The sequence below is a fragment of the Osmerus eperlanus genome, chromosome 9, assembly GCF_963692335.1.
Source record: "Osmerus eperlanus chromosome 9, fOsmEpe2.1, whole genome shotgun sequence".
Taxonomy (NCBI): Eukaryota; Metazoa; Chordata; class Actinopteri; order Osmeriformes; family Osmeridae; genus Osmerus; species Osmerus eperlanus.
Window position 1 is genome coordinate 7139264 of NC_085026.1, and position 15810 is coordinate 7155073.

Genomic DNA, 15810 nt, shown 5'->3' on the forward strand with positions numbered 1-15810 from the left:
TTTTCCCCATGGTATTTCCCCTCTTTGGTGCTCCAAAACAGTTGAAATCAAACTGGCGGTTTCCTCAACACGACCACAGCACCACACAATGGGCACATTTTTTGTTGGCTTGTCAACAAGGCCATCGTTGCAATTTACGAGAATGTCGGTTGTACAGCGGACGGACAGAGGCCCTGTGGTCTGGAATGTTAATGGATGTTGGTTATAGAACAAGACATGCTCCTGTTGTTTTTTTTTCCTCCAACACAGTACTACATGTTGATTGGCTGTGCACCCCTTAGAGGTTTCATGACACATGAGTGATGGAGCTGGTTTCTCAGAAACAAATTAGCCCAGTACTGACTACACAAAACATTGATTTGTTTTTAAGGGCTTTACAGTTTGATTTAAGTTGTAACTTGTGCACAAGCTAACCAGCCAATCTGACTTGGCCTATGTATGGGGGACTATCTAAGAGAATGTAACTGTGTGTGTGACTTGGTATGTCTATAAAGGTCTTGATGGAACTTGGTATGTAACTTAGGGAAGGGCATCTTGAGACATCAGCTGTCGGGAAAGAATGAGGTGGTCGGTAGAGAGGGGGAGATCGAGGCAAGGAGACAATGAGATTGAAAAGCCATTAACAGCCTCAAAGGTCAATGTATCAAAAACAGCAAAGCTACACAACTAACAATGTACAAGACTGAAATAGATGTGGCCCATCCTGCTATTTGGTGTAATGTCCATTCATGATTTATACTGGTAAGATGGATATAGCTGCTTGAACAAATTTCAATGTCACTGATGTCATCTAAATTGGCACAGCTGAATTTAAATAATGTACGTATATACTCCATTGTAATTTACTATGTAGTAGTCATTGTATATAAACCGGGATCTCTCAATCTCCCAATGCGCAGAATTCATTAGGGTTTTATATGTGCAAAAATCTGCCTTGAGTCATCTATGCTTCCTGTAATCTTTATTGTAGAACAGTCCCTGTTGTTTTGACTGATGCTTTATCTAGGCCTTTGATTTTGTACTCTGATTCCAATGAAGGAATGGAAGCAAATGACAATTTCTGCCATTTACTGGGTGCAGACTGGGCCTTTTCTCAGTCACTGATAGATATTTGGACTGCATGGCAGCTTGCAGTGAAGAAATAGAACTGTTACATGGCTATCATCTGGGGACAATGGAGAAAGAGGTTCACAGGAGATAAGGGGAGCTAATAGAAGGGGGGTACAGGGGGATGGAAGGAAGAAGAGGAGGAGGGGGTGGGGGTGTGTGGGGAGGGTCCTTTCCTGAGGTCTCCTCCTCCGGTGCGTCCGTATTCCTTCCAGCTGGATGGAGGCTTAATGCGAGTGTGGAAAAGTGGAAAATGTAATTAGGCTGCCAAGGGGGGTTTGTGTCACTTGGCACGAGCCAGAATATGCCCCCCTCCCCTTGCCCTTAACCACCATTGCCACCCCATTCAAATACCACCCCCACCCCTCCTCCTCCTGCCCTCGCCCCCTGCCACTGTGCAACGCCGTTGCTTACAAACCCCCATTGGAGGGACCAGAGGGGGCATGACCTATTAGTCTAACAGGGTTGGGAAGAGGTCAACAGTTTGCAGCTCTGCGGTGGGCACAGAGAGTCCTGTGTGTCGCTCAATGAGTGCAGCTCTCTGAGCATCACCTTACAGTGATTTGAGGTGCCTACCTTGTCTGAAATCTGACCGGGAACAGCGCTTTTGCAGTTAACTTTACAAAGTGAATTAGTAAAAAGCCATCAGACCCTCAATGTTAATGTTAACATATGCAAATCCGCTATCTGCAGTGTACTTTATCAGTGTCGAATAAAGATTGGATGCTCATTAAATACTTTAAGGGTGCGTTTTAGTCTTAAAATGGTGGGGTTCAACTGGTTGGGCCCAGCTCATTACCAGTTTAATTGGGACAGGCAGATTATGACATGATGACATCACATCCCCTCAGACTCAGTTCACAAAGCCATCAGGGGATGTGCCTGTACGAATCTGTATGCGCCATCGGAAAAAAAACTTCCTTAATATATATTTGTTTAGTTTTTTAGTGGAGGGGTGTGTGTGTGTGTGTGTGTGGGGGGGGGTCTTGTCGCATTCTATGTACCTGTCTCCTGTGTCTGCATCCTGGCTGTCATTCAAGCTGACAGGTCTATCAGTGTACATAGACAGTCGGGACAAGTCCCTCAACCTGACAGGCTGAGCCGACAGCAAGGCGATCCAGACTGACAGCTCCCCAGGTACACTCGCCAGCGGTGGAGCGAGAGAGGCAAAGGAGAGGTGGAAACAAGCTAGGAATAGGGAATGGGAGAAGAGAAAGGAGTACACACAATACGGTTATGAAAAGTGCATGTTTGACAAGCACGTGATAGTCACAGATATCATGGGCAGGGTGGAATGAGTTTCCTGTAACTTCACGCAAACCACTAAACATTTGTAGGCAAATTGGGTCTCAACTTTCGTTTGGATCTAGAACACCGAGCTCTTGCCAGATTCCTGGCTAAACCACAAATCTGTGTTCCAGAAACAAACCTCCGGAGGGCCAGGTTTTAGTAAATCCATGTTAGGTTTAAACCAAATAATATCGCACGCCAGAGGAAGATGTGTGTAAAGTATGACGGGTGTAATTAGGTGAAGAAGAGTGGGGATAAGGGGGGGGATAACTCCATAAAAATCTGTATTTATCTACATTCAAAACCATAAAAAAATTAAAAAAGGTGAGGGGGGGGGGGGCGTCCTACCAGATCTCAGGAATGAGGAGGATGTCTGTGATCGGCTTAGCCACGCTCTCCTGGCTTCTCATGTAAGGAGAGTAATTAGCAATTAACAATCAGGGTTTAACAAGATCCAGTTATTATCTGTATTTATGTGCAAAACGGTGTGTCTGTGGGGGGGGGGGGGGGGGGGGGGGGGGTTCTGTTGCTTTGACAGTGAGAGCATTAGAATATTCCTGCAACTTCTTCTTGAGGAGAAAATAAGAGAGAGGGAGTGAGAGAGAGAGATGCCGGCGCGGTAATTCTCTCGTTTTCTCGACATCTCTGGGCCATATTTTTCCTCTCCTTCAAATTCCCAGATCAAACAGGCTGTAACAAAAGGCCCCTCAAATCCCCCCTCCTCTCTCCTCTACTGCTCTGTCGTTCTTTCCCAAATTAGCTAAGCCTCTCAGCTCCATCATCCTCAACATGGCTCGTATCAACAACCCTCGTCTGTGAAAAAAATGCCGCCAAAACCCTAAAACCCCCCTCCCTCCCTCTCCAGCCCCTCTCAATCCACCCACCAGAGGATGGAAACAGAAAATCCCCCCCACATGTCACTCTGAATTTTGTACTCGATACACCAAAAAAACTGTTCCAGTTTTTCTTTTCCGGCCCTTCTTCATTTTGTGAACTACTTCTTTTGTCTTTTCCACAGGAGAATAATCCTTCAAAAGGCAATGCGTGAACTTTGAGAACCCACCCCCCCCCCCCCCAAAAAAAAAGCTACGGCTGACAGATTGGGCGACTCAGACACTGCAAATCGGAGAAAAATAAACAAAGACGAAAGCAGCCGCCCGCCCCTGCCTCTCTGTGACATATTCAGGCCTTTCGAATGTTCCCTCGTTTCCCACCGATTACCTCCCACGTTTGCTGCTGCCCTGTCTGCCTGACTTCCCCCAGAAAAAAAGGTGCTGATTTGGGATGACAGTTGGACTCTCAATCATCTAATGCAGTATTTTATCATCTTTTCTGTGTGTTTTGATTTTCTATACCAGACCCCTTGCTGGGTTTAGGTTAACTACTTGGATGAAAAGTTGAGTTTTCCACAGCCTCCACACAGCTTCCTTTTTTAGAAACTCTTGAAAGTTCCCTGGCAGAGCAACTTCTGAGGTGGAGCTGGTGTGACTGATACTAAAAGCTATCCCCAGGTTATCACCCAGGGATGCTGCTGCCAAGCTTTGTGTGATCCTGTTTCACACACCTGTCATTTGCAGAGACTGGCAGGTCCTTAGGCTAACTGCCTGCTTGAAGCTAACCACTAACAGTGGTGTCATGGGAGCAGAACGATAAACTAATGCTGATGTAGCCTAATCCCTTCAGTTGAAGACTGTGAACAAAACAGGTTCCACAGTGTACTGTTAAGATTTGTAATGGTTAGGTTAAGATACACTGTAGCTTTACCCCATTTCTGTTCTTTGGTACAAAACCTCTTCTGGTTTTTGTCTGGTAGTTGTGCAGCTCACGCTCAGCATTATCACAAATGAGTACAGAGAAGAACATGAATGACATGCTCATCCTTCAAATCACAAGATTGAAAGAGGGTACCTTGTTTTACCGCAAAGTAAACAGCGAACAAATGGCTGTAATTTTAGCCACGGTCATAACAAGAAATCCATACATGGTAGCTATAGCAAATGGTGTAGTTCAGCCTCCCCAGAGAAGTAAAGAGTATAATTTTAATCATTCCGTCAAAAGTTCCCAAGCTAATTATCCAAACCTTTAATTATTCTTTCCCTCTGCCATTGAGATTGCTTAAATACAGGATTAGCGGATTTAGAGCATTAGAAAATGGAGCTGGCAGGCAAGAGACCTGTACAACATGAGTCAGGAGGTGAAATGCACATCTTCAAAAGGTAACTTCAGTATCACCTTCAAACTGTGGGATTGCTACTGTGACTGAACCCTTATTTAAATGGTTTAAAGCACGTTTGGCAAGTTTAGACGGAAAGATCTGCGCAAAAATGGACAGTAAGTACTGCAAAAGTGACAAAGTTCAAGTCACTTAGGGAAAACGTTTGTGAGCAAAGATAGACTGACCATTGACCTGGTCAAGGCAAAGGTTCGTACGTGTTTCAAAACTAAGGCTGTGGGATACAAATATTTCCATTGGTGTCATTTTTTCAAAGGAACGTGACAGCATTCCTTTGAATGCTGTCATATAGTCAACTGTCAGGTTACTGCGGATGTTTCGCTTTGTTGAAGTCCTTCATCGAAGATGCGACCCAACATTCCTCAGTCCCCCTCGCCCGCCCCATGGCTGACGAGCTAGATGATGTGAAAGTGGGTCAGAAAGGTTACCTAGAGAAATGTAGCAAGGAGCAAAAAAAAAAAAAAAAAAAAGAATCTGCCTTTAATTATTTTATTTATTAAAAGGGGCTTAATGCTATTAAAATGCCCCAGATACATTCATACTATAGTGTCCTATTAGACTTGACAGTTGCTGCTTTACCAACAATAAATATAGCAAAGGGCCAACCCCCAGGCAAGGAAAGACCCCTAACAGTGACCCTTGTGTTTAATGATGAAAACAAGCATGCACTCCCTTCATTTTTCTCATTCTTGCTCTCCTTCTCTCTCTCACAAACACACACCATCGTTTATTCCCCCATTTGGCATCTTCCCTCCTGTATATTCCCAAACACACGGCTCGACCAAGGCGCAGCCAACTACATTTCATTTCAAAATTGCTCCAAAAGATAATGAAAATGTCTTCAGTAATCGGGTCACCAAAGCACCTTTTGGAAATGTTAATAACCGAATATTTAATCTCTTTTTTGTGTGTCAGTATTTGTCTTGGACACAAACAATTCAGACATTAAGGTTGAATAGTCCCATGTTACTGCTACAACTTACAAGTAATGTGTCTGCCTAATTCCTCAATACATTTATTATCAATCAATATACATCCTCTTTAGAAATATAAGATTTACAGACCATTGTTACCCTTAGATCGCTTAAGCAGAAAACCACTTAATTCACTCAACACCACTCAAAAAAGGGAAACCGGAAGTGAGTTAACTGAATTGATAATGGATTTATTGATCGAGATGGGGATGGAAAAAAAAGAATATAAACAGACATATATTAGTAACAAACAGTACGACTGTCAGTGAAAGCCAGTGAATTGGGGGTGGGGGGCACCACAGGTTTCAACAGTGGAAAATAACATGGCACAGACACAGTAGTTTCCAATTCAGTGCTGAACTTGAATTATCATGTTCATAAAATGTATTAAGACAGGTCCAGAATGGTAAACTAAATCATACTGACTAGTTTAAGGTATATAGTACAGGAGTACAGGAAACTGGCACATTTTTCTTGTGTGGACCACCAATATGTGTCAAAGGGGTTTCATCCGAGTGGATGAATCTATCTGGAAGAGAGTTTGGGGTTCTACCATTTTGTAAAATGAGGGGCCTTTCCTGTCCCCTGTCAACCAATAAAATGTCTCATTTGAGGTATTTTGTTGGGAATCTCCATACCTACCCCACAACCTTACAAAAACTTTAATAAACAGCATTTTACTCCAAACTTCCAAAAACAGAACACAGTTTCTCTTTATCAACAGTTTAAATGATGACTATAGTCTTTACAGTAGGTAAACAGTCATACATGTCAACACACTCACAGATACAAACACACAAACAGGACAGTGAGCATGCTGTTTTGAGACACCTAGAGTGTTTTAAGTCGCAATCACACGCATGTACACGCACACGCTGAGAATCCTATAGTTTTCCATTTGCGAAGGCCCCCTCTTGGAACTGAGGGATGAAGCTCTTGAAGTACGCTCTGTGAACAGAGAAAGGAATGCAAAGTTATTTCGACAGAACTCTCTGTGTGTGTGTGACTGTGTACCTGTGCATGTGTGTATGTGTGTGTGTTAGGATTGACTTTAGGACAGGCCATCAGGGCTTAACTACCCTCTGTTCTAACCCAAGAGCTGATCAATTGGAATTCCAAGCATCTGGAGGATTAGCATTCAGAGCTCTTCAATGGACACATTTGAACACACACACACAAAACTACTCAGCGAAAGAAAGATAAGACCATTACACTTTATGGAGACCAGTTTGGCAAACATTGCTAACTCCCACGCCCTCCCTCTCCATCCAAGTCAAGGGCAACAAGTCCATGTCTAAATGAGACAACATTGAGGCCCCAGTGCAGGACTATATTATTTAGCAGAACAGGCGTGGAAACCCAAGCTTTGTGTGGAATGAGGGTGGAGTGACACTGTGATGGAGTGGGTGTAGCACAATCATAAATATATAGATTATCGCACTGGTCTAGACGATGTCATCTGTATCACATACTGTTAGTCTCCAACAAAGCAAACAGTGAACAATGAACTATGCCTTCAGATTATTTGGTCCGTAATGCATCGCTTTTTAGTCTATATGCGACCAATGCAAGTCCAGGAGCACTGGTGTTTTCCGCGAGGTCCACTCGACAGACGAGTGTATCGCCGAGAAGTGCAGTGAAGTTAAGCACGCTATTTTGTAGCCCAGCATATTAAGGTGTAGGTATGGTGTCGCACAGTGTAGTATCATACCACGTTTCTGTACTGTGGTACAGTTGTAAAACATAGCATCAAACAAAGACTTAGGTAGCAGTGCTTTCTGGATCCAAAAGAAATGCAACACAGCATGCGACGCATCGGGCCTTACTTGGCTCTCTTGGCCATCTCATTGCCGTCCCAGCGCGGGCTGTAGGGGTAGGATTTCTGCACCTGCGAGTAAAGCTGCCCGCTGCTGGTGAAGTGGTAGACCGACTGGAAGGTCAACATGGGCTGGTCGCGGGGGAAATAGAGGGGAAGGTCCACTGCGGTGTGGATGAAAGGGAGAGAGAAAAAGGGGTTTTCCCGTCAGCATTGCACGTGTCTTTTCAGAGAGAGAGAGGGAGAGCGAGAGAGACGGAGAGAGAGACAGAGCGAAAGCGAGACAGAGAGAGAGAGGACTCACCGTGGACAAGGAAACAGAAATCTTTCCACATCAGGAGAAGGGTGAGCTTCGTGAACCCTTCTGCGTCGTACTCAACCACACCCCTGGAACACACACACGCCAAACATCACATCACACATGCGTTTGGGGTGTTGATCTGTGTGGCCCCCTACGCTCCCTCTACCCCCCACCCCACCCGAACACACACACACCAACCAGTACATACACATACCACTTTCCAATTATTACTAATACAGAATAACACCCAAAATCACAAATAAACTCTCCTCCCTTTTAGTCTTTTACACAGCCTCAAGCCACAGGCACAGAACACACACACACTCACATTCCAAAGTGGCTGAGAAAAGCAGCGATGTACTCCCTCCTCTTGTGGTAGCCTTGGATGACATACTGCACCTAGTTAAGACAGACAAAGAGAAACATCCATTTGATAAGTTCTTCAACACATGAGTGTTGTAAAGCCTCCCTTGGCTGAAGCATGCTCTACTAGTAAGTGTGTGTAAAATAAGAAACTGACCAAGGTTGGGGGCCCAGTGTGATCTCCAGCAGAAGCTGTGTCATAATGGGTTTTGAGGCCTAGGCCGACAGGCTATTGTACGGCCAGCTATGTCACCACTATGAACCCTTCACGGAATCCGGTTTGTACTACCTGGGCTTTCTTCCATAGTACATCGTGGTGGAGTTTTGCCATTGCTAAGCTTTCTTTCCACACAAACACACACAGTCTCAATGCAGACTTCTGGGAGTGTGTGTTGACTGTTCGGTAGCTCTGTGCGGCCTCGGGCCTTACTCGCTGACCGTGTCAGGCAGGTGAGAGGGCCTGAGGTCAGGAAGCCAGACCGTGAGGTTGACCTAGTTCTGCCAAACCCAAAGTTATCCCTCCCCGACTCGAAAACCCTGAAACACACACAATGGTCTGCATAAAGTTGTATGTGTCTACCAACGCCGAAATCATGCCAACACACGCACACACACCGCCACTGGTGAGCGCGCACACACCAAACTGGTCCCTGTGGAAGGAGGAACACCGACACACAGTTCATTGAGGCTGCCATAAGGCCGTAATGATTCAGAATTTGGTCATGTCTTTGTTTACATTGTGCAGAAATGATGGCGGCACTCTCCAAAATGCTGCAGAGCTACATACTCCAGTGGCTGTCATTGTCAGGGCAAAAGCTTACTTACCCAATATGTGTGTGTGTGCGCGCATGTCCATCAATGGGTGTGTACACCTTTGTGAAAGTGTTTTCTTGGGCATGGACTACCTAATTGTGTGTTCCCACGCACACCTGTGTGTGTGTGTGTGTGTGTGAGAGACTGTGAGAGTGTGTGTGAGAGCAAGGACGTGGGTGACAGTGTGTGTGTGTGTGTGTGAGTCAGATAAAGTGTGAGAGAAGGGAGAAGGAGAGAAGTGGGGGAGGGATGAATTGTGGAACTTTACATACTATACTTGACAAGGATCTCCCACTCAGTGCCTCCCCACACTGTAACAGGAGGAAGCGCATGCCTTCCAATGACACCGTCAACGGGTTTGTACGACGACAGGCAGGTTTGCTCACTCAACAGGTATTTGTCCAGACCACACCCAGTGCCCTGTTTCAGCTCAGTGTGTGTGTGTGTGTGCGTGCGTGTGTGGGTGGAGAAAAGGGATGGGGGGGATTATGTAATATAAGAACGGAAGTGTTTCCTGTGGTCACACCTACGCACACCAATGCTCACACACTCTTAACAGACATTTGATGTCGATCAGGTTTTAGATCAGGAAGTGTAAAACTCTTGTCGTTCCCATCTCAATAGAGTGCGGAATGTCATTTATTAAGCCACTCTGGAGTGAGTGTCGGAACTATCACAAATCTATTATTAGCTTACATGTGGGTGGTACCATTGTTGGTTGTTGCCACAAATAACTACACTTACACTTACATAACTACAAAATACACTTTATATAGGTATGTTTCCATAGGTTTGTTCCATAGTACACAAGTTCTATATATTCATAATGAATGAATGTGAGAAACTATCTCTTCCTATGTTAAAACACATGAAACCATTGATATTACCATTGAAAAGTGAAATGTATTTGCCTTGCCAAAAAAAGAGAAGACATAAAAGCCACACTTGACTCATTCGGAATGCACTTTTCGGTCCTTCCATCTCCATCCATCTCTTCCCCTTTATTCCTCTTCCTCAGTGCATCTCTCTCCTGTCCTGTCTCCCTGCCCCGACATCATCCACCCCCAGACCTCCGCTCTGGCCTCTCTGCCCCTTGCCGAGTTGACCCTCCGCTGGGCACACCCCCGCGGACAGGGGGGTGTCCTGGAGGTCGGGTGGCGACAAACAGATGCGGCCTCCCCGCTGGACGGGGTCCAGGTGTGGGTGTAGAGGAGGGGAGATGCTGCCCTCCGACCCTGGGGCTACTGACATGGCAGTGCGTCTGCCATCCATCTCTACCTGTCAGTCCACACACACGTCGTGGTGCCCGGACGGGCTATGGAGGGAGGCCAGCACGCCCACGTCCACATGTACATGAGGTACGGCACGCACTAACACACACCGTCACAGAGATACACATACATATACATACATATACATTGGCACATCCATTGATGTAGTAGAGCACCAACTTAGAAACATGCACAGCAACAACATTTTACAAAGAACAGCATGGAATCAAACGGTTTACACAATGGAGGAATCTCCTGGTTACCTTGTTTGTGAGTAGCTGGCATACTTGAGGTACGTAGTCGATGAGGCAGCCTCCACTGGGGAATGCTGGGATATGAAGTGCAGAGGAGCCTCCAAGGGCACTGAGGAACAGAGAAAGATGGCAGCTAAGAAACTACAGATCACTTAATTTAGGTGAGAGTGTGAGTAGTAGGGATAGTGGAAGACAGCTAAACACACACACACACACACACACACACACACACACACACACACACACACACACACACACACACACACACACACACACACACACACACACACACACACACACACACACACACACACACACACACACACACACACACACACACACACACAGAGAGAGGCACTCGATCAGCACACTCATACATCATGTCCATTACTTACAGTACAATACAGGTCATAGTCATCTTTTTCCTCTCACAAATAGATAATTTCTGTGAAACAAACATGCGATACACATAAACAAAAACTCTAAACTCCTATATGGGCTGGGAACTATAATTGTGCTGGTGTGCATTTCCAACAACTGTGTAGCAGTTCAGCTGTGAACTGTGGGCTGAACCTCACCCTGCTCTTCAAACACAAGAGCTCTCAGAGGTGGAGGTTTCAGGTACTGCCCACGCACATGAACACAATCGCACGCGAGCACGTGTTAAGTACACATGCACACACATGGCACATACAGTACGCACACGCAAGTATAGCGCACCATAGCTTTCAATCAACTCACTTGTCCCTTTATTTGCATATCTTTCATGTATGCACACCAGAAGAAAAAAACACACACACCGCTCAAGTTAGTAACTGTGGTACTGAGAAACTCGAACAGTTAAAAAAAGGTCAAAGGAGGCACCTAGACCACAAATAATACACATGTATATATAAATATATTTGAAGTCAAATAGAAAGAATGCAAGACAACCATGCTGTTCCTCCCCACATCCTAACAAAATTGCCCAAAACCATAGCGGGCCAACCCCACTCCAGAAAGGACCACAGACAGCGAGGACTTGGCATCAAAGAGGACCACCACGCCCTTGCAAGAGCACTCCCCCCCCCCCCCCCCCCCAGCTGACCAAAGCCTCGACGGAGCTACACAACGTTTGTCGGTGTCAACCCAGCGTCATCCTCCCCGGGTTCTTCCTCCACTACCTCCTCTTCTTCTACTCCCCCCTGCGATTGGCTGTGTGTTCCTTTGACGTTGCGCTGCTGACCTCTGATTAGTGCTTGTTTAATCAAAAAGAAAACTGGCGCTCCGGCACATGGATGCCTAACGGAGCAGGGACGTTATTCCCTTGTTTTGTTTTTCTTCTTTCTTTCTGCTTGTTCGCTCCAGGCCAATTGAAGTGGTGGGTGGGGGTGATGGGGAACAAGAAGGTGAAGGTTCACTTAATGGCAGCTTTAGTTTAGCCCAACCGCACACTTTTCAAGCAAAACATCTAGCGTTAAGACAGGAGAGATTCCAGTTGTTCATTTGAATTCTGCCGTATTTCTTGGCCGATTCACGGTGGCAGAATATCGGAGCGTCGCTAGCCCCTGCTATGGAGCCATATGGATGAGGATGACCCGCTTTAGGGGGTTAATGTTAGCATGCGCTACAAACAGCGTGCGCTGCGCAACATTAGTTTGTGTTGAACGTGTCAGAGGTCACACAGCCTACAGTATGTCTGGATACAGCCTGAGGAGAAATGTGTGTGCGGTAGATATGGTCTGCATTGAAAACGATTCGTTATTTTATGTACATTTTACATTTACATTTAGTCATTTAGCAGACGCTCTTATCCAGAGCGACTTACAGTAAGTACAGGGACATTCCCCCAAGGCAAGTAGGGTGAAGTGCCTTGCCCAAGGACACAACGTCAGTTGGCATGACCGGGAATCGAACTGGCAACCTTCGGATTACTAGCCCGATTCCATAACCGCTCAGCCACCTGACTCCCGAGGTACAGGTGATTCCAATGCATGTGTAATGTATTTGAACTTAGTTCCATTTCATATCTTTTTTTAATAAATGAATAAATAATAATTTTAATAAACAATGCTGCTCTCAAATCCTGTACATTCAAAACATTATGATAGCTTTGCGGGCCATCATCTGAGCTTAATGAATACATATTAGTGCATTATCCTATGGGGTTTTGGCTGTGGTGTGTGCTCCATACTATGCTAAGTAGCTTAATGACAAGACCATGCACGTCTTTTGCAAGTAAAATCCTAAATACCGTCTTCTATCCGGAGACAGATCTAAGAATAGCGGTGCCTTTCAGATGTAAATGCGCCCGGCAACAAACATAATGCCGTTGTTCCCTGTACATCAGCCTGCTTGTCACTCATACACATGTTGACGGGCATGTGAACAAAGACCTTGGCGACTGTCATTCAAATGGCGCTAAAATGAACATCGGAATGGGAATGAGGTGCAATTAGTCGGTGGCCCTCTTAGGCAGACAAGAAGCACGTATATGCTTATACGAGGGGTAAGTGTTTCCAGATGAACAGGACCATAACGCTTGCTTCACAATATTCTTGTGCAACAACAACAACAAAAAACAAAACCAAGGGGACCATTTTGACATGTGAATAAGTAATAAGGGTTATTTGCTCCTTCGGTGCGCCGAGTCAATATTAACTACGATTACGGGGCACAACTGACATTAGGCCCATTGACAGCATCTAGTCACAATGACACCGCATTTAACTGTCGGACGACAGATGAAAACACAGACAGAGACCGGCCCAAAAAATGATTGTATTTTAAGACAATGACCAAAGGACTGTGGTGTCAAAAAACGAAAACAATCCGATGCAGTTAAGTAGAGCAAAGGCTGTGTCACTGCTAAAGATCAAACCCAGATCTGCGTCCGTTTGTGACACCTCTTGTGAATCTCTATGCTACCCTTGCAGCATCGATGACACCCCTCCATGGTGCGACGTTAGCAGCCTAGGGTGACATGATGTGGCAGACGGCAGGGAGAAGTGAGGGGAGTGGTGATTGACGGAAGATATCTGGCAGCCCGTTGGATCCATGTAGGGACTTCCTGCAGCAACAAGACAGGCTGAGTCTCGTTGGGCGATTAATCAATTGAGTGTTGAGTGCATATGAGAAGGGAGTGTGACCAGAAACTGTGTTGCATTTGACGGATTACATATACATCTGCAGTGAAATTGTGTGTGTGCCGGTTTGTTGTCGAGCTTGATGGTGTGGAAACCCCACACCCCTTAACCTGCTACATTAACTCCAAGTAAATGAAATACTTGGAGGAAACAAAGCATTCTCAAAAGGAGCATCTTGACAACTCAACTCCAAATAAGTAAATAAATACATTTGATGAACAGTAATACCGCCCCAAAATGGTTTCAAGTAGTGAGCCGGAATGCGCCGTCATCCGCCGCTGGAACCAGGAAGTAGGCAATTCTAGGTTTCTGTGATATCCTTATTGAAGGACCCCTGAGGTGATCCTGCCTTCTGCCTGAGCTGCTGACTCTGCTCTCAACACCGCCCACCAACAATGTTCGAGTCATCGTGTGGACCGGGGCTATTACACAACATCCTCTCCCCCCCCGGGCTAGGTAACCTTCTGTATGACTTATTTACAGTATGGGGTCCACGCTCGCGCACATTGTATGTAAACAAACACACACTCACACAGTGACAGGGCCGTGTATGACTTCATCAACTGGAGAGATTATCTCCAGTGACTCAAGTGGATGGTGACGAAGCGTTTTGTTTGCTAGTGTGAACGTGTACGTGCCAGAAAGTGAGAGTGTGTGTGCATAGTACATGGAGATCAGCTTGGGTGTGTGTGTGTGTGTGAGACAGTACAAGTGAGAGCATAGGAGAAAAAAAATCCCAGGGGCTTTTCGTGAGCCCTGAAAACCAAAGACAGCATGGCGGGGCCATGCAGGGGTCTTGAGGGACGTGGGTACTGGGAAAATATGGATGACTAAGGTGAGGGTGAAACCAGGCAACATTGTGTTCTATTGAACTCCTCACACACACACACATGCACAGACACATTTTGCATATAAAAAAAGAAGCTTTTGATTGTACATGACGACTTTTCTCAGGCTCCTTCGTCACTCATCCTACGGGTTATGTGCCAAGACTAACAAGAAGTTCCTGCGAAAAGGTAATATTTCCGCAGTACCTGCAGAAGAAGCATCCGTCAGACCGGGAACAACCACCCGCACAGGGTGGTTAAAATACGAAACAAAAAACACACAATTGCAAAATGTGGGCATACGAGGATGCCAGTGGCAGCTCACTTAGGCAACAAACACACACACACACACAGGTTCCAAGAGGCGAACACAGTGACAAATAAACAATTCTGTTTAAGTCTGTGTTTGTAGATTTTTCCGGGCTCCTAAATCGGGTTTGGTTTGGGGGCAGACACCGTGCCCACTCGATTCTTTTATATAACATCAGGTTCCCTGCGAGACCCAAAAGACTCATGAAACTCCACTCAAGGACAGAGAAACATCAGGTGGATACCAACAACTGTATCGCGGAAAATAAGGAAAGGATGGAGGATATTGGACAGACTTAGAAACATAAACCAGTTTTTGGTTTGATAGACATGACTTGAATGGTTTCAACGGAATATTTTTGGCGACAAATGGTAGTGTGCTATGCTACGCTACAATCCCATTAAGACATGTGAAACATCATTGTAAATGAAGACATCTCATTTGAATGTATCAAATGAATTGCAGAATTGATATGTTGACATACACACACACACAGTATTCACATAGATAGGTTTATGTGTGCGTGTACCTCATTACTTGCATGGAGAAATGTAACACATGTAAAAGAGGTGTAGGTCCTTTGTAATAAAGAGCACAGGCTTCCACAAGTTGATTCCTAGCTCTTTCGTGTGCACAGAATGCACGGAAGAACAAGGTCTATCTCAACATCCCTCTGAATCGATACATTTATTACAAGAGGAGTAAAGGATCTGCAAGACTTATTCACATCCCTCGGACGACGCACCTTGGAGCGGTGTACAGTACATATCGGTAAATATATAAGGGTCTGTACAGTAACATTTCTAAAGGAAGTCTCTCTGGGAGAGGGAGAGAGATAGAGAGACAGAGAGACAGAGAGACAGAGAGAGAGAGACAGATGAAGCAATAGGTTAGAGTTAAGGATAAATCCAGAGATGAAACAGAAAGTAGAAGAAACACCACAAAGGAGAGACAGGAAAAGAGAGAGTGAGAGAGAAAGAGGGGGGGGGGGGGTATACGGGTATAGTCAAGTGTTGCGGGCTGAAGGGAAGCTGCAGGCTTTCGCTCCCCAAACGTCAGACCCTGGAGCCAGAGCCGGCCTCTGAGGAGGAGCCGGGAAAGAGATATCAAACAGCTCGGAGAGATG

General features: G+C 45.5%; 2 protein-coding genes across 2 annotated transcripts in view; one reads left to right on the forward strand and one right to left on the reverse strand.

Moving 5' to 3' along the window:
• The window catches only part of nrxn3a (neurexin 3a), a 532817-nt gene that overhangs the window by 375831 nt on the left and 141176 nt on the right, over positions 1–15810 (forward strand).
• The window catches only part of babam2 (BRISC and BRCA1 A complex member 2), a 53342-nt gene continuing 43304 nt past the window's right edge, over positions 5773–15810 (reverse strand). Inside the window, exons 8-12 of the mRNA XM_062469044.1 lie at positions 10432–10531; positions 8050–8120; positions 7725–7807; positions 7431–7584; positions 5773–6552 (exon numbers count right to left, since the gene is read on the reverse strand). Of these exons, the coding sequence (XP_062325028.1) occupies positions 6489–6552; positions 7431–7584; positions 7725–7807; positions 8050–8120; positions 10432–10531 (472 nt within the window). The 3' untranslated portion in view covers positions 5773–6488. The remainder of the gene's footprint in view (positions 6553–7430; positions 7585–7724; positions 7808–8049; positions 8121–10431; positions 10532–15810) is intronic.